This window comes from Pleurodeles waltl, chromosome 7, assembly GCF_031143425.1.
Source record: "Pleurodeles waltl isolate 20211129_DDA chromosome 7, aPleWal1.hap1.20221129, whole genome shotgun sequence".
NCBI classification, from domain to species: Eukaryota; Metazoa; Chordata; class Amphibia; order Caudata; family Salamandridae; genus Pleurodeles; species Pleurodeles waltl.
Genome location: NC_090446.1, coordinates 391,990,708 through 392,009,285, shown reverse-complemented (window position 1 = coordinate 392,009,285; position 18,578 = coordinate 391,990,708). Strand labels below are relative to the sequence as shown.

At 43.9% G+C, this 18,578-nt stretch overlaps 1 protein-coding gene across 1 annotated transcript in view; it reads left to right on the top strand.

The window, feature by feature from the left end:
* The window catches only part of LOC138304104 (arf-GAP with SH3 domain, ANK repeat and PH domain-containing protein 1-like), a 1,221,419-nt gene that overhangs the window by 447,787 nt on the left and 755,054 nt on the right, over window positions 1-18,578 (top strand). Inside the window, exons 5-7 of the mRNA XM_069243851.1 lie at window positions 851-900; window positions 998-1,127; window positions 9,195-9,280. Coding sequence (XP_069099952.1) covers window positions 851-900; window positions 998-1,127; window positions 9,195-9,280 — 266 coding nt within the window. The remainder of the gene's footprint in view (window positions 1-850; window positions 901-997; window positions 1,128-9,194; window positions 9,281-18,578) is intronic.

Here is an 18,578-nt window from a genome sequence, read left to right as displayed (position 1 = left end):
CACCTAAAGCCACTGAGAGTATTAACAGAATAATTGGCATTGACATACTTTACCACATCTCCAGTGATAATACTGCATATTTTTCAAAGATGCTGTTGCTTCTACCTATCAAATTAGGCACACGAAATACGCCTGTCCCTGAAAAAATCATATCCATCAATTGAAGGAGATATGGCACTAGGTGTAAATGAACTTCTTAGGTGCCCAAAGTGCGAACCTATTTGGAACTTTATGTGCTAAAAAGACTTAACCTGTAATGACTATTGGAAAACTACTAGTGGCTTTTATGACACTATGGGCCTAATTACCAGTGGCTTGTTTGATTCTGATTAGGTACTAAACCCCTGTTTATCCCTCGATCAGAATTACGAGTTTGGTTTTATTTAATGCATCCGATAATACGTTAAATAACTCAACATTAGTAAAAGTTCAGCAGGCCAAACCTGCCAAAATTTAACTGGGGAAAAGTAGAAGTATTTACCATTTAATTACTATTTTGTTGCTATATGTGTTTGGCTGGTAAGAGTGATTTTATTAACTGTAATGCACAAACACCTTTCGGATGCATTTAATGGAAAAGTTCTGCCTTTGTAGAGGACCGTTGTGGGTTGTGCTTTCAACTATGGACTTTACTATAAACCCTACTATGGACTATAACAATTATCCTAATGACATTGCTAATGATTTTTAAAATTTAATTATTTAGATGTATTGATTCGGAGCAGACTCTAACCCTTGACTATCCATGTTGTGAATTAACAGTCCTCCACGGAACTTTTAGAAATCCAGGAAAATAAGGTACTAACAATTTCATATTCCAAAATGACTTTCTTGTTTTTGTTTCTTGTAGGACTTAAGAAAACCCTTTGAAAAATCCTGGAAAGACTATGAAAGTAAATTGTAAGCTATACTTATTTGTAAATTCAAAATGAAAATAACTGTTAAAAACTTTTTGAGATTATTTTTCGAAATCTATAAATGTACTCATCTATTTTAGTGCAAAAATAGAGAAGGAAAAGCGAGAACTTGCCAAACAATATGGAATGGTTCGGACTGAAGTAATAGGGGGCGAAATTGCAGAGGAAATGCAGAAAGAGCGTCGAATGTTTCAGCTGCAGATGTGTGAAGTAAGGGAGACCTCTAGGTTTTCATAAACAGTTCCTGCATAATTTTTTGATACAATTGCATATTAATGACTACACGTCTTCTATGTGCCACATATACTTATGCATGTATAGCTTTTGCACACTTTATGGAATGCATGTTTATGTCACAATACCTTTCCCAAACAGAGCATGTCTGAACATATTCAAACTGCAAAACAGTGCGCGATGAGTTGCCCCACAAATCCTCATTAATCGCAAACTTGCCACTGAGATCCAATCCTTAGAACACACCACCATCTAATGCCACCTTATAGCCCAGTGTTTTACCTTGGTTATCATCTACTGTGTTGTCAACACTACAGTAGATCCTACAGTAACAATGTATTGTGTCCTGTGTGGCCTGCGCCATCTCACTCTTTAGTAGACATTCTTTCCAAGCCCACAGCCTCTTCTCTAGTTTCAAATGTTGAGAAACGTCCATTTGGCCATGAAATCTAATTTATCACCCATCTTCTGTCACATACATTTGACCTTGGATGCCAAATATACATGAAAGTCCTAATTATAACTTCCTGTTGCTTAACGCAGCTCTTTTCTATTTACTTTACCTTTGGCATCACTAAACCAGGTACCCTGTAAAACCAGCTTACACCTGGCCCAAAAGATCTTAATGTTAACCTTTCCTTTTACAACATTAACTTGGCTCTGCAAAACCATTGAGAAGCAAATACAAAAAAGGAAATGAGAAGTCAAAATGACAGGGTCCCAGTCATAAGAGGGGAAATGACGATGCATGATGCACATCACGAGGTACAAAGAAGAGGGCCGAATAAGGATCTCTCTGCTCGCAGACACTTAAAAAAAAAGTCCTGGACCAAAAGTAGACAATCATTTATTAGGCTTCTTTGTATTGCTCTGATGCCCTGCCTTTTATGTGAGCTGTGCTGCACCAGATTGCCAAATGCTGTTTTTGTTAAATGACTTTAATTAAGACATTGCTCAGCTAAGAGAAGATCTTGGCGCCATCCGAAGAAAAATGTGTTAAAATAGAACCAGGAAACGGTCAATGCATGAACCCTGATTAAGATAGCCGAAACCAACTTGTCAATATTTAGTTTTAAAACTGCAGTGATCCACTTGACTACAGAGTTCATAGAGGAGGCTTCTTGATTTGAGGAGTTTGAACGTGGAAGGATCGCTCTCCTAAACTGCTGTAGCAAAAAGATGGCACTACACTCAGATTGATATTTGCAGACTTCAGAACTCACTTAGGAACATACTTTGTAACTTTGTGATGTATAAATCTAGGTCATCATAGTTCTTTAATTCATATTGAGTGAGACACAAATATTTTAAATAGGAATGTTTCCTGGTCAGACAAACCGAGGCACAGTCCTGCCTACCAATCCATTTTGCACTGTCTGTAATCTGTTTATCAATGGCAAGGAACACTTTGGGGCCTATTAATAGTTTACCAGGCTGCACTCTGTTCTACCAGGTCACCGGAAGGATGTTCTCCACTGCCATAGAGAAGTAGGGCCTACCATATTTAGAGGTGTCCTACGGGCAGGCAAACAGGTATCTCCATGCCTTCAGCAGAGTCACCGCCACTGCGGATTGGCTGAGGACACTGAAGCTTTAGTGTGTGGGTACCATGCTCAATGCCATACACAGCAAAGTTTTTTGTTTTTCAAAAACAGTTACTGCAAAACAAAAAACAAATGTCTTGACACCTTTGGCATTTTATCTCATCGTGAAGGGATAATTTTTGTTGTTTTCCAGGGAGAGTTGCCCGGCTCTTTCTGGTTGTCACAAACAGAATGAGACAGCCACCCTCAAAAGGTCTAAGGTACTTTGACTGATTGCCAATGTGATTAATCAATCAATGTTTCCACCCATGAGCCATTGGTGGCTCCCTGTTAGCACATGGCAGTTCCCCACCTCTAAACATAGCGGGGAAACCACTACTTTAGCAGACAGTGCACTGCTCCATCTGTGGTGAAATACTATGTCCTCAAAACAAGGAAAAATCCTATTTTCCCAAAATTAGGTTGAGAGGAAATATGAGAGCTGCTTCTGGAACACTAGTTTTAGAAGATTAGTAGCCATCCATCATCTCATTGTGGGGCTCAAGACTAGGAGTGTATCATCCCCACACATAAAAGGTGGGCCCACCTTTGATGTAAGAGAGTGTCCAGCTTCTCTGTCAAAGGTTAAAATCTCTGCTTAAAACACTTTACTCATTTCTCGATTAAAGGAAGTTATAAGCCATGCATTGATGGCGGTTTTGAGGGAAGCTGGAGATACCATTGAGTATAGTGCCAGTAACACCTTGGTTAAATGACCAATCAAATTGAGCCAGTAGTCTGTATGCTGTACAGATCTAATTAGATTAAAACACCTGCATCCTATTTATCCTTAAATTGCCCCTACCGAAGTCTCTTCTGAACCAAAATATCTACAAATATATGAATAAACACTAGCCACACTAGCCTTCTTTCACTTTAAAAATGTCCTTCCTCCAGTCTTTCATGACCAACTGATGAAAATTGTGAATGCAATTAATCCAGGCCACTGTTCTTTCAAATCTTAATGGCCGCCAGATTCATGACTGCACTTGAAAACCGGGTCTTCGCAGTCTCACTATAACCAAGAATGTTGGTTGTACTAGGAATAGTCCATTGTTTCCTTAATAAAGCTGGTATCACATTCCTGCTTAAAAACTATTTTTCCTTTCACAGACTTATGAAAATAGTGCTAGACTTCAAACTTTCTATTTGACTTTCAAACCGGCAACACCAAAATCCACTTCACCCGGAATAGAATTATCTTCGATTCATGCTCCTAAAGTTATCACAGTGGTGATATCCGAATTGACACTGCCTCAATACTAAGAAGACATCGATGTGTACTACCATTCTTAATCAGATATGGCAACACTGCCATCTCCAGAGTCTATAATCTTAGAAGGACCTTTCACCAACATTTCCCTTTTATGCCCCACCCAGCAAAGTAAAATGATCAAAACTCTACTATTACCACTCAGAACTCTTACCAAAAAAGAGACTTACTCTACTCCGCTTCTCAGAGTGGGGCTGTGAGCTATTGGCATACAAGACTGTACTACTGTACTGCATTGATTTAAGCACTTCACACCTGTACCCACGTCCCTCCATTGATTCCTAGTCATGTCTTTTTGTCCTACCTACAAGTACATGCACAAAACCGGCTAGTTCTACCCATAGAAAATCTTGCGTTGACCGGTGTTCCACTGCATGTTCCTTCTTAAACTTAGAAAAAAAAGAAGGACACACAGTTGCCATATGTGAGAACTTAATCTTGAAATTCATAAACCTGATGCTCCATCACTGCCATTCTATCCTCTTATTCTAAAAGTCTAAGCTTGCCTCTCTTAACTAACCACTACAATGGCTGCCGTCAACCCTATGGTCTGTATATCCTTTACATTTATTCTTGGTGCGTATAAAAACCTACATCACATACTTCTGTTTAAATATCTTTTTAACTCCACTATGTCACTATGCCGACGTATAGTTTTCATAAAGTATATAATTATGCTTTTACATCTCTCACACACACTGACAGTACAGATTTACACGTCAACCTGCTTCACTTGATGTAATAGCTATTTATGCCTTAACGTCTTTTCCTTATAGTACTACATAATTGTGTCTCTCCCCCTTCCATACAGTCCTATGAGTGTGCTTATTTGTCTTTGCATATACAAATATGATTCAAACATTGACGTACTGGTATTGATGACTGAATGACCTTTATGCACTATTTATGCTTACGTCTAACTATCATTTACACACTGTTGTTCTTTGTCCTGAAGTAGTCCTGGGTGAATCTCCTACTCACTGGCTCACAGAGATGCTCAGATGTCCACCTGGGCATTTGGTAATATTTGTGTGTCTTTGAGATTTTACTGACGCACGTTCCTCCCTATTGGAGATCTGTGATTAATTTGTCGGTGGTTGCAGGTGGGGATCACTGGCACTCATTTTTGGGAACTGGGGGTTATTTTTCCTCAACAGACTTTGATCCAGAACAAGAAAGAGAAAAACACAAACTCAGGAGAGAAAAACAGAAAAAGGGGGAAAGCAGTGGTGAATATGAATCTGCAAGAGAGAGATAATGAGGCAGATAGTCTGGTGGTGGAATCAAACCTATGCAGATTTGGTATTTGGCACCCAACCTTCCATAGCGCTGGCCACATGATTCTGAGCAAAACTTTGGGCCTTTGTACTTATTATTTTACAAATTAAGCACTGTTGGAGATTTGTGCATGAAAGTAAAGAGCTCACTCTACATTGTGAGTTTTTTTTAATCATATGTTACCCAGGACCTAACTATTGAGGATACATGTCCAGAAGGCCTGTATCTAAGTCCATTGTTTAGAACATTATCAAAAGAAAACTTTAAATACAAGGAATCTAAGTTGAACTCAGTACCTAGTGAATAGTTACCCTGAATTCCCTCCTGTCCACACTTTGGATCCGTTTGCTAGAGAGAAATAGTAAGATTTCCTGCCGGGCCTTCGTCTTTGAAAACCTGTACTGCCATACAAATTCGAGCCTGTCAGACTTCATCTTATTTCTTGACTTCTATCTGTGCCAGGTGGCTTCTTTCTCTCTCTTTTTTTTCCACAACTGCCTCTGTGCACTCTCCATATCTTCCTCTGTCTTACTTTTCCTTCTCACACATCTCACTTCTGTCTATTGTTTTTGTTTTTCCCTGCTCCTCTCACTTCAGTCATTCTTCCACCATACTCTCTGCCTTCTCGCCTCAAAAAATTCAGTTCTTCACCTTGTTTTTTGCTGTTTTTCTCTTGTAATATCTACTTTTTGTCTTTCTGGTCACTCTTTACATGGCCCCTACCCCCACTGACATCTCCATTTCAATCCCTTCTTCTGTCCTTCACCTGCTTCACTTCATCATTCTTATTGTTGCCCTCATCTATGTCTCTTGCTCTCGCCTTTTCTCAGCCTTCCTCACTTTTTCTTCCCTCCTGCTCCGCCTCTCTCTTTTGTCTGTCTCTCTCCCTCTCTTAATCCATTGTTCTTACTTCCTCTACTCACTGGGGTGGCATGGTGAGCAAAAGAACGATGGATTAAACCCAGATCTGGGGGTGAGTGTTTGCATTGTTCAGCACTCCCTCCATCATCCTTTTGTGTTGCTAAAGTTGCCCTAAGTGGGAAGAGTATGCCCAGACGTGGGTCCCTTGCTCACTGTGCCACTGGATTGAAGCTAGCCTGGCTGATGAAGGGTGAAACCCTGAAACCGGTCCCAGGATGCTTGTTTCTGGTCCAGGGAGGACCTGGCTTGGCAGTTCAGGCTGGACGAGGAACAGGGTCAAGACTGATTTGCATATAGCTGGGTCCAAACTGGGGTGGCATGGTGAGCAAAAGAACGATGGATTAAACCCAGATCTGTGACTGGGGGTGAGTGTTTGCATTGTTCAGCACTCTGTCCATCATCGTTTTGTGTTGCTTACTTCCTCTACCTCTACCATAATATTCTTTCCATCCCTAACCTGTTTCCTTCTCATCTGTCTGCTGCCCTCCTCACTATCTTCTTCTGCCTCCACTTGTTTCTCGTGTTCCCAACATCTCTCTCCTCCTCTTAAGCCTCAGTTCATATCCTCACTCTTACTGTCTACTAACTACTCAACAGCCTCCTTACTCGTTCAAGCATCTCTATTTCTGTTTCCCCTTTCTTTCTTTCCTCCCATACTTCTCTCTCCTCTCCAACTCTTACTCTGTATAGCTTTCTCTCAAGCTCCCGCTCTTCCTCCCTGTTTTACTCTTTCCCTTTGTCCATTTGTCTCCTTTTTTAGCACCCCCAAACTCCCTTTGTTTCTTCTGCCTCTTCTACTCCTTTCTAACTCCCACTATATCTACCGATTGAGTGCCTCATTCTACCATCCCCACTCTCATATTTCCTTCTCTGCTTCTTTCCATCTCTGAGATCACTCCCTGCCCTGAGGTAAAGTGTTCACCTGCAGGGGAGTAGGTGTTTCCGGATTTACAACACCCTATAACTATGAAATCCTTAAAGCCTAGAAAGGCTATTAATATGAAAGGGGATGCACAGTTCCTTCTTCCTTTCATTTTCGATCTTTCTGGTTCTTACTGTAGGGAAAAGTCTGATTAACTATTAGTCCTGGTCCTACAAAATGAGCGCCTGGCCACCTGCAATGGCTAGCCAAATTAAACACTAGGGATTTCTTGTGTGATTGACGGAATCCTGCAATTTGAACACGAACTTCATGGCCTTCTAGCCAGCCAGAAAGCTCTCTGTTGGAGTACTATACACGACAGGGGCACTGCTTTTATTTTCAAAGGAACTATTTTAGTAATGGAGGAAATGAGGTGGACCTTGGTGCTTGCTAAAGGAATCCTAATGGGTCACAGGTCTCAGACAGGAGGGCACTGACATCCCTGCACGTAAAGGCCAGTAATTTACAACAGTCAGTTGTGTTGCTCACTAATAAAGACGCATGTCAACCAGATCTTATCCCCATCATACACTGATATGCAAGCATGTGACACACAACCGGCCCTGTGTCACGCAGGGCGACAGCCGTCTTAAAAGTATAGAAAGGAGACGTTTTCACTTCTTTTTATACTTTTAAAGCGGTTGGGTGGGCATTGGCATAGCTGATCACGTCTCTCACTCAACAACGGCAAAGCAAAACCAATTAGCATTGCTATTGCTTATTAAATATTCGTTTTCTTATCGCTAACATCCTTATGTCTTCTGACATGTAATACTACGAACCAAGGGGTTTGTTTATTTAAGCCTTTTTTCCTTGAGCAAATCTCCTGCTATGTTCTCATTAAGTTAGATTTTCACATCAACAATGTAAACTGCAGGTTTCAGGCTCAAATATAGCAAAGATTTGTCTGTAACATACTGGTAGCAAATTTTAACATGTGGTAGGACAGCCTATGTTATGTTGTGTTATGTTAAGATTGTTTGTAGAGTGCACAGCACAGGGAGGGTATCCTGGCGCTGGGCATGTGTGAGTCTAACCTCGTCTACTGCAGGCATGGGTGCAGGGCTTGTAAAAAAGCAAGGTGTTCGGCTTCTTTTGGAGCTCTGGAAGTGAAGAGGAAACTCTGATGTGTAATAGCAAGTTGTTCTGCCACAAGGTCTGACTGCCGCATTTGGTTCTATGTATGCGTGGGATTTGTGCACGTAGAAGTCTGAGCAGAGTTGTCTGGATGTTTGTGAAAGGAGATACGGCTATTGAGGTAGGCTTTACAAGTGTTGTGTAGTGCCTTCAATGTATGAGTGAGTCCTTTCAACTGTGCACGCTTGTGTATGGGGAGTCAGTGGAGCTACTTGAGGTGGCCTTTGATGTGTGCTCGGTGTGGGAGGTTGAGTGTGATTCTGTCAAATCAGCATTTTATTGTTCTGAGGTTGATAAAGTGAGTTGCAGTAAGTTGGCTAATGATGGAATCCATTACTGAGTCACAAAATACGAGTTGGGCAATACTACCACCTGTTAACTGACATGTAAAGTCTGGCTTTAATGAGTAACCAGCCACTGCCCCATTCTCTTTGATTTTTGAAGGGCATGTCTGAGGTTTCAGAGGACTTTTTATGAAGACTATTTCTCTGTGTGCACCAAACACGAAGCAGACACCATTTTAGTCCTCCTTGCCTATCTCTTCAAGTCCCCTGTAAGTGGCACTGTGGCAGTTCCAGCTATGTGACATGTTGATAGACACTATCAGTAAACTACATCACCACCAACTGAGTTGATTTTTTCACATAAACACCTTCAAACTTTTCGACCTTCACAAATGCCAGATTTAAAAAAAAGCAGAGGTTCATACTTAGCCCTGACGGATTCACCCAGGACTATGCTTTTAGAAGTCAAAGTTAAAGTATGCTCTACTCACCCCCATATGCTGCACTTACCGATATTAGAAAAAGACGTGTATACCTTGGCGTTATCAAAGTAAGAGTGAATGCATACTTGGAAATCAATTTACCGCTCTTTTTTGCCTCTGTATGTTTTTATGTCACCAACTCATGTAATCTGTTTCCTTTTAGTATCTAATCAAAGTTAATGAGATTAAAACTAAGAAAGGTGTTGACTTACTTCAAAACTTCATCAAGCATTACAACGCTCAGTGCAAGTAAGACATTAATCCATCTGTAATATAACTTGTGTTTCTGAACATTGTTATTCATATCCTGTTAAATGACGTATTAGCTGCTATTTTACACTGGCTACATCAGCGTTAAATGCCACTTATAAAGATATTTATAACCTTAATGTATTGCTCACAGACCCTGGTGGAGGGAAGGTCTTGGAGACAAAGAACTTAGGGCTACATGTATCAAAGTTTTGTTTTGCGACCCCCTTCCCGTTTGCGAATGTGTTAGCACCGCAGTCGCGGTCACAAAACAATCATACATGGGACTGCGAGTCGCAATTAGGAAGAGAACATCCCTTCCTAATTGCGAGTCGCAATCCCATTTTGCGATTCGGTAAAAAGTTTACCGAATCGCAAAACTGGGTTTGTACATTGGGAAGTGCATTTTGCACATCGCAAACAACCAGATTCGCTGTTTGCGACATTCAAAATCGTTTGTACATGTGTCCCTTACTCCCTTACATCCAACAATGAACCATCAGTGTCACTTGATGGTAACTGATGTATTGTATCATTTAATTAGCACAACACTGCAAAGATAGTTCCTTTCTCGGCCCTGTACAGCCCACAGGTGCTTAATGTAAGGTGTTTAGGGGAATGATAAGCAATATGCAAGCTCCTTTAAGGAGTGTAGCATTGTTGTGGTATTTGCCAGTGGAAGGTGTGAGACACAGTTCTTGCAACTTAAAATGTAAGTATTGATTGTTTTCCATTGATAGATTTGGACTGACCTGTGTGAAAATGTGGGCATCTTTCAAAGAACCTGAAGACATTCGTGCATACATTAGGAGCTACCAAAAGGCATTTTGAGTCTCAAAGAGGCTTCGGTTTATCTGACAATCAAGGGGCAGAATTTAGTACCTTTTCATATATACTGTAAATCACATTAATTGCTCCCTGATAATCCCCATTCAGAGGGAAACCGAAGTTTCAACCCAATTTGGAATTATGAGCTATGTAGCACAAGTCGCTCCTTTGGGTCCCCCAACACATTTTGCCTGTTAGACGTAAGTGATTTTTTTCTATGGAAAAATCCACAGCTTGACAGGAATATCTACATAAATGGGTGCAAAAAAGCAGCTTTCAACAGTCAATCAATATCCTAGAGAATTTTAGACAAGAAGAGGATTGTCAGATGAGAATAGGTGAAGGAATTAAGGGCCAGATGTAGCAAAGTGTTTGCGCCTTGCAAACAGCGAAAAACTCCGTTTGCGAGGCGCAAAAGCCTCTTTGCTATGCAGAAATGCATTTTGCGAGTCGGATCTGACTCGCAAAATGCATTTCCGACTCGCAAATAGGAAGGGGTGTTCCCTTCCTATTTGCAACTCGCAATGCAATTCAATTTCATTGAACTCGCAGTTACCATCCACTTGAAGTGGATGGTAACCCATTCGCAAACGGGAAGGGGTCCCCAGGGGACCCCTTCCCCTTTGTGAATGGAAATAAAAATAATTTTTCAGAGCAGGTAGTGGTCCAAGGGACCACTGCCTGCTCTGAAAAATACCGAAACAAAAGGTTTCATTTTTTTTTCTAAGTGCAGCTCGTTTTACTTTAAGGAAAACGGGCTGCAGATAGAAAAAAAAAAAACTGCTTTATTAAAAAGCAGTCACGGACATGGTGGTCTGCTGTCTCCAGCAGGCCACCATCCCCGTGAGTGCCCATACTCGCAATGGGGTCGCAAACTGCGACCCACCTCATTAATATTAATGAGGTGGGTCTTTGCGACCCCATTGCGAGTTGCAGAAGGTGTTTGAGACACCTTTCTGCATAGCAAATTGCGACTTGCAATTTGCGAGTCGCACGGACTCGCAAATTGCAAGTCGCAATTTCCTACCTACCTACATCTGGCCCTAGGTTTTTAGAGGGTTCAGTTTTAATGTGGGTGATTGCATTCCGTTTGTTAAATTATAGAGGAAAGAATTCAGCGTTAATATGTTTAATGGCTCAGACACTCAAAGATCTAGCTATGTGTTGTCAGCACATTGATTAATAGAGATGGTATTTTATTGAAGAATTGTTGCTAGAGCTCCCATATACAAGTTGAATAAACGAGGTAAAAGGATGGATCCTTGTGGCATGCCGCACTTCAGTGGAAGTGAGAATTATTTAAAAGACTCTTTGTTCACTATTCGAGATCCTAAATAGAGAAAATAATTAAACAACTCTATCCCTACTTTAGCACTGAGGGATCTGAAGGAGGCATCTGTGGTCACGTGTTATGAACACTTCAGAGAGATCTAATCTACAATGTTTGGTACATAGTCTATTATTTCAATGGTGGCTGTTCCTGGACTAAATTTAGAACGCAGACCAGACAGAAATGCATTAGGTAGTTGTTATTTGAGATATGGTTTAGCAGTTGAGATGCAGCAGCTCTTTCAGTTATTATTCCAGGGATGGTAGATTAGAGATTGGGTTAAGATTTTGGGGGACCTTTGCGTCTGCATTCTGCTTCTTGGAAATTCGAGTGATTTGGGCATAATTTAGAGCTCACGAGAAAGTGAATTCTTCTAGAGCAGTGCTGACAGTTTTGAATAGAGGAGGTGAGATATTATAATGAAGTGTAAGTCATACAATAGATACATGAACGTCAATTCACCAAAAGGCCAGGGGTAGCGGAAGTGACTTCACACTCCATTTGATCTATACAGTCACTTACCCACAAATGCTTACACATTAATACACAATCACACATACACACTCTCACCTGCATGCATGCACACATCATACATTTAAAAGCATTTTTACTTCTTCCCTCATCTTTCAATCAATCAATCATTGAATTTATAAAGTGCACTACGTACCTGTAAGGGTTTCAAGGTGCTGCGGGGGGGGGGGGGAATAGCTGATGTTACTGGTCAAAGAGCCAGGTCTTGAGGAGCCTTCTGAAGGTGAGTAGGTCTTGGGTAGGTCGCAGATTGGTGGGGAGGGTGTTCCAGGTTTTGGCGGCGAGGTATGAAGGTATGAGAAGTATCTGCCGCCGGAGGTCTTTCTTCGGATGCGGGGGACGAGGGCGAGGTTAGTGGAGCGGAGCTGACGGGTGGTGGTGTAGAAGCTGAGTCTGTTGTTTCGGTAGGCTGGTCCTGTGTCGTGGAGTGCTTTGTGAGCGTGGGTAAGAAGCTTGAAAGTGATCCTTTTGTCCATGGGGAGCCAGTGAAGGTTTCTCAGGTGGTGGGAGATGTGGCTGTGGCGGTTTACGTCGAGGATCAGTCGGGCGGAGGCGTTTTGGATGCTTTGGAGGCGTAGTAGGTCTTTTGCTGGGATGCCTGTGTAGAGTGCGTTGCCGTAGTCCAGCCTGCTGCTGACGAGGGCCTGTGTCACTGTTCTTCTTGTTTCTGTCGGTATCCACTTGTAGATTCTGCGGAGCATGCGGAGTGTGTTGTAGCAGGAGGAGGAAACTGCGTTGACCTGTTTAGACAAGGTGAGGGAGGAGTCGAGGATGAAGCCCAGGTTGCGAGCGTGGTCGGAAAGGTGTTGGTGGGGTTCCTAGTGCGGTGGGCCACCAGGAGTCGTCCCAGGCGGAAGGGGTGGGTCCGAGGATGAGGACCTCTGTCTTGTCCGAGTTCAGTTTCAGACAGCTGTTTCTCATCCATTCGGCGATGGATTTCATTCCCTCGAGGAGGTTGGTTTTGGCGGTGCGCGGGTCTTTGGTGAGTGCGAGGATGAGCTGGGTGTCGTCGGAGTAGGTGAGAATGTTGAGGTTGTGTTGTCTGGCCACTTGTGCGAGGGGGGCCATGTAGATGTTGAACAGCGTCGGGCTGAGGGATGAGCCTTGGGGGACGCTGCAGATAATGTCGGTGGCTTCGGAGCGGAAGGGGGGGGAGGCGGACTCTCTGGGTTCTGCCAGAGAGGAATGAGATGATCCAGTCGAGGGCTTTTCCTTGAATTCCGGTTTCATGGAGGCGTGATTTCAGGGTGCGGTGGCAGACTGTGTCGCAGGCAGCAGATATGTCCAGGAGGATGAGGGCTGATGTTTCGCCGTTGTCCATTTGGCTTCTGATGCCGTCTGTGGCGGCGAGAAGGGCAGTTTCAATGCTGTGGTTTCGTCTGAAGCCGGTCTGGGAGGGGTCTAGGATTTTGTTGTCTTCGAGGTGGGTGGTTAGTTGTGTGTTGACTATTTTTTCAATCACCTTTGCTCGGAAAGGGAGCAGGAGATGAGTCGGAGGTTCTTGAGGTCGTTGGGGTCTGCTTTGGGCTTCTTGAGGAGGGCGCGGATTTCGGCGTGTTTCCATTTTTCAGGGAATGTTGCTGTTTCGAAGGAGATGTTGATGACCTTCTGGAGTTGGGGGGCGATGGTGGAGTCAGCTTTGTTGTATACGTGGTGGGGGCAGGGGTCTGACGGAGATCCTGAGTGGATGGAGTTCATGATCTTGCGTGTCTCTGTGTCGTTTACGTTGGTCTAGGAGGTCAGGTGGTTTGCACAGGTGGAGTGTTCGGGGGTGGGGTCTGGCGTGGGAGTGGCGTCGAAGCTGTCGTGGATGTCAATGATCTTCCGGTGGAAGAAGGTGGACAGTGCGTTGCAGAGTTCTTGGGATGGAGGGATGTCATTGATGTTGGCGCTGGGCTTGGAGAGTTCTTTCACGATGCTGAAGAGCTCTTGCTGTTGTGTGCGTTGTTGTCCAGGCGGTCTTTGAAGTGGGATCGTTTGGCTTGTCTAATGAGTTGGTGGTGCTTGTGGGTGGCGTCCTTGTGGGCTGTGAGGCTGTCAGGTGTGCGCTTGAGGAGCCATTCCTTTTTTAGCTTCCGGCAGTCGCGTTTGGAGTATAGGAGCTCGTCGGTGAACCAAGTGGCTTTTCTTCTGGCTTGGTTGTCGGTGGATTTTTTGAGTGGCGTGTGGGTGTTGGCGCAGTCGTTGGTCCACAGGGTGAGGTTGTGGGCGGCGGTGTCAGGGTCGGTGGAGACTGGGGGTGGGTTGTGGGCGAGGGTGTTGGTAAACTGGTCTTCCGTAACTCCAGCATCGGCGGGGTGGTTGTTGGGTGCGATGGTGCTCGGTATGTTTCTTGTAGGTGAAGTGGATGCAGTGGTGGTCGGTCCACTGGAGTACGTGGTATGGTTGAAGGTGACGTGGGCACTTGAGGAGAAGATGGGGTCAAGCGTGTGGCCGGCGATGTGGGTTGGTGTGTTGACGAGTTGTCTTAGGCCATGGTTGGTGAGGTTGTCGATCAGAGTAGTGTAGTTGGTGTCGTTGTTGTTCTCCAGGTGGAAATTTAGGTCCCCGAGGAGGATGTAATCCGTTGAGGTGAGTGCGTGGGTGCTGGTGAGATCGGCGAGGGATTCGCTGAATGGTGCTCCTGGTCCGGGGGGTCTGTAGATGAGCGTTCCTCTGAGAGTGGTGTTGGGGTCAGTGTGGATGCGGAAGTGTAGGTGTTCGGGGGTCTTGAGGGAGTCGTAGGTGTGGGTGTCGACCTTGAGGGAGGATTTGTGGGCGATGGTTATTCCTCCTCCGATTCCGTTGTTGCGGTCCCTGCGGATGATCTTGTAGCCGTCCGGGATGGCTATTGAGATGTCGGGTGCCGAGGAGTCGTTCCACCAGGTTTCGGTCAGGAAGGCTACGTCTGGGGCGGTGGAGTCGAGCAGGTCCCAGAGCTCGATGGCGTGCTTGCGTGCGTAGCGGGTGTTGAGGAGTATGGAGTGGAGGTGGTTAGTTTCGGTCTTTGTTGGTTTCGTTGTTCTGTCGCAGGTGAAACTGCAGGTGCGGCATGAGAAGGGTCCATGGGTGTTCCTTGGTTAGGACTAGGAGCATGCTGTGGTGCGGCCGGGATTGAGGGCGTTGAGTTGGTCAGCAGTGTAGCGGCGTCTGGAGGTGCAGGGGTCTCGTGGACCATGGGGGGTGGCGCTGGGCGCGGTCCAGGCACAGACGGGCACAGCCGGGCTTGCCTCTGGTGCGCCTCCACCATTAAAAAGGGAGGGGGAGGGAGGAGCAGCTGGGAGGCGGGAGGGAGTGGCGAATGGGGGCACAAGGGGGGCGGGCCGCAGGGAGGCAGCGGTGGGGAAAGCGGCTCGGAGAGAGCCGGCGGCAAGGGGAGCGCACAAGGGGCAAAAGCGGTGGAAAAAATGGAAAAAGGCACAGAAGGAGAAACTGAGGGGTGAACGGCACACTAATACAGGGCACAAAAAACGAGTCATAATAACATGAACGGCACAGTAATACACAATAATTCAAGGCACAGAGAACAAGTCACAATGGCATGAACGGCACAATAATTCAAGGCACAGAGAACAAGTCACAATGGCATGAATGGCACAATAATTCAAGGCAGAGAGAACAAGTCACAATCACTTAAAACGGCACAAAGCACAAGTCTAGTGATGCTTACCAGAGCCCACTAGACACCAGGGATGAGGCACAGGTGGAAGGCTGCGGGTGGAGGAGGGCCTCGAACGCGCAATTGGCAGCGCGTGCAGGGTCAAGGACAGGGGAACAGCTTGGTGGTGCTGGGGACGTGGGGGAGCGGTCTCCTGACCAAAATCATCTTTATATTAATTTTTTATATTTATCATCTTTATATTCTAGATAGTTGTACTCAATGTTTTTATTACACTAGTAGTGAATAATACAGTGCTATTCACTCTTAGACGCTAAATTTGCCACATCTGAGTCCAGGGGTCACAAATGCAGTGCCAGGGGTTGCAAGAGGCAAGCTATGGGTCGCAGCTGTGACCCCTGGCGGCCCCTAAATGACTTCCATGAACAGATATCTTGAATCCATTTCTTAAACAAATAAAGCAAATGTATGTTATTTGAAATAGGAACCAGGTTTCTTAAATAAATAATTTTGTGAAATGGACTATACATCAAGTTTTCCAAATTCGGACCATTCAGGTGTGTCTCTTCCCGGAAGGTCAAATATCAGCGACTTTCCCTATTTTTTATCAAGTTCGGAATGGCTCTTGAGAGCTTTGGATTATCAAGTTAGAGGTAGATTTCAGGCAACGCTGAAAGATGGGAAGAGAGTTTATGGCTTCTTCAATTCACTTATTGAGGTAGTCGAATTTAGTGACTCTGGTGAGAGCTCTGTGGCGTTGTCTTTGTCCTTTGAGGACACCAAGAGATTTCATGCACTTAGTTCTTCTTCAGTTTTTTAAATGTTTGTGTGGAGAGGGGGTGTGCTCGCCAGAATGTGGCACAACTCTGCTCCCCTGAACTTGAAGAACAGCTTCTTGGGGCAGTCCACCTCCAGTCTCCTGAGAAGGACAGAGGAGACTTCAAGCCACAGTGTCTTTCAATATAATCTTCATCTGCATTATATAAATCCATAATCTATTGGTCTTCCAAATACCCTCTCTGCATCTCAGGGACTTTGCTCTCATCCTTGTACAATAAATCTAGGAGGCAAGCAAAACTTAGCCTAATTAAATACCAGAAAGCTTATTATAAATTGTACACAATTATCCTGTCAAAAATAAATCCATCACTCATGCAATTAGTATTAATTTATTACAACCTCTTGTGGAGTATGATTTTTGGCAGAATTTGACCTTCTGCAGGGTCATCGCAGATTTTTTTGCTGAAGCAATTTTTGTTGGCTATAGAACTCTGTGCACTTTACTTCTGCTAACCAGGAGAAAAGTTATTTTACTCCTCGTTTCAACAAGATGAAATTGGTATACACCTGGGTGGCATATTTCAATTGCCTATAACTCCCTACTATATAGTAGCAAAGGGTACCAAGGGCCGGCAAATTAAATGTCACAAGTGGGCTGCAGCACCCATTGTGCCATCCACTACAGTAACAGTTTAAATTTGACTGCAGTCTTGTCCCCCGTAGCCTGACTGTGCAGGTCTTAACTGCAAATCTGAGTTGTTAAAATAACCCAATTTGACAAGCCTAAACCTTTCTTTCATATATTTATAAGTCACTCCTATGTAGTTCGTCTTGCTCATGAGGCAAGATGCATGGTATTTAAAAGTTGGACATGTCAAAGTTTAAGATTAAAGAGGTTTCCACAGTGATTGCCCCTCAAAGCTATTTTCACTGTAGCAAGAGTGACTGTTCTATAAGACAGCACTGTTGTGCAACTTATTAATAATATTGTATCTTAGAGTGAGTCTATTTAAAAAAAAATAAACAACTATTTTTAATAGTTACTGAAAATCCAATTCAGTGATGAAGTCAGATTTTTTCTAGATGTGATGGAAGTGTCAATTTGTAGAAAGTTACCTTTGCCCTACGTGAGGTCTCTGGAAGCTAAATCTTCATTTTGCTCTCCAATGTCTGCCAACCAATAATTAGCATTTAAAGAAGCATTAACAAAGTGTGACCTTGCTCCCTGGAGCAAACAATTGGCTGACCTGAATGGGCAGAGAAGACCTATCTGAGCCGAATATGCATTAGATGTGAAAGGATCCTTTTTGGCAATAAAGGTAGTGACAAGTCCAGTTTGAATGTCACATCCTGCTTGACCGGTCTGATGGTTTTTTCATGAGTCAGCTGAGGTGCACTTCAAAGAGGCCTCCCCTGTCACAGGCAAATGTTATATGGAACGTGGGCAGGACCCTTCTTTTGACTTTCCAGCCACTTAAGCCCTAATCAAAGTGGGCATCTCCATCACATTACAGTCCCATAGTGTGTTTGATAGGTCTGCTGGGTTTACGTATAGCATTTGGGGTGCACTTGAAAGAAGGAAAACCACATGCTAAAACAATTTGAGTGTGTCCAGTGCCTGTTGATAAATGCACATCTCTCTCTGAGTATGTTGTTGGTACAGGGACTTCCTAAAACTGAATTTTAGTGTTATATGTGGGAGGATACTAGAGTTACCAAAGTACACTCTCCATATACACTCCTAGCCCTCAGTACCCAAGTTTATTGTGACCAAAGACTTTGACCATCTTGAAAATGCCAAATGTGACTAGGGTTAGCTCCAGAAACTTTCACCCCATTGGTTAGGGTGTCTCCAGGAGTCATTTCCACCCACTAGCTCATGCCGGGCATAAATGTGGCATCTGCACACACCCACTTCAAAGCACTTCGGGACTGGTGGAAGATCAGACGAGGACTGAACCTTCTGTCTGAGACCTGAGAGAAGAGTGTACCTGTTCTTCCTCTTGTATCTAGGACAAAAAAAGTGGGCTCCAGTGGGCATAAGGGCAACCTCCTGTTGAAGCTGCAGGGACACAATAAGCTACAAGAGGTCTTTGCTAACAACTGACCAGTAGCAACATGACTGGACTGGACCTTCCTGTTGGCCTCTGCCTGCCACCCTGTGAGTCTTTAAGTGCCTCCTCTCAGGGGTTATGTGGGTTTAGAAGTGTAATCTTGTAGTGGATATGGAC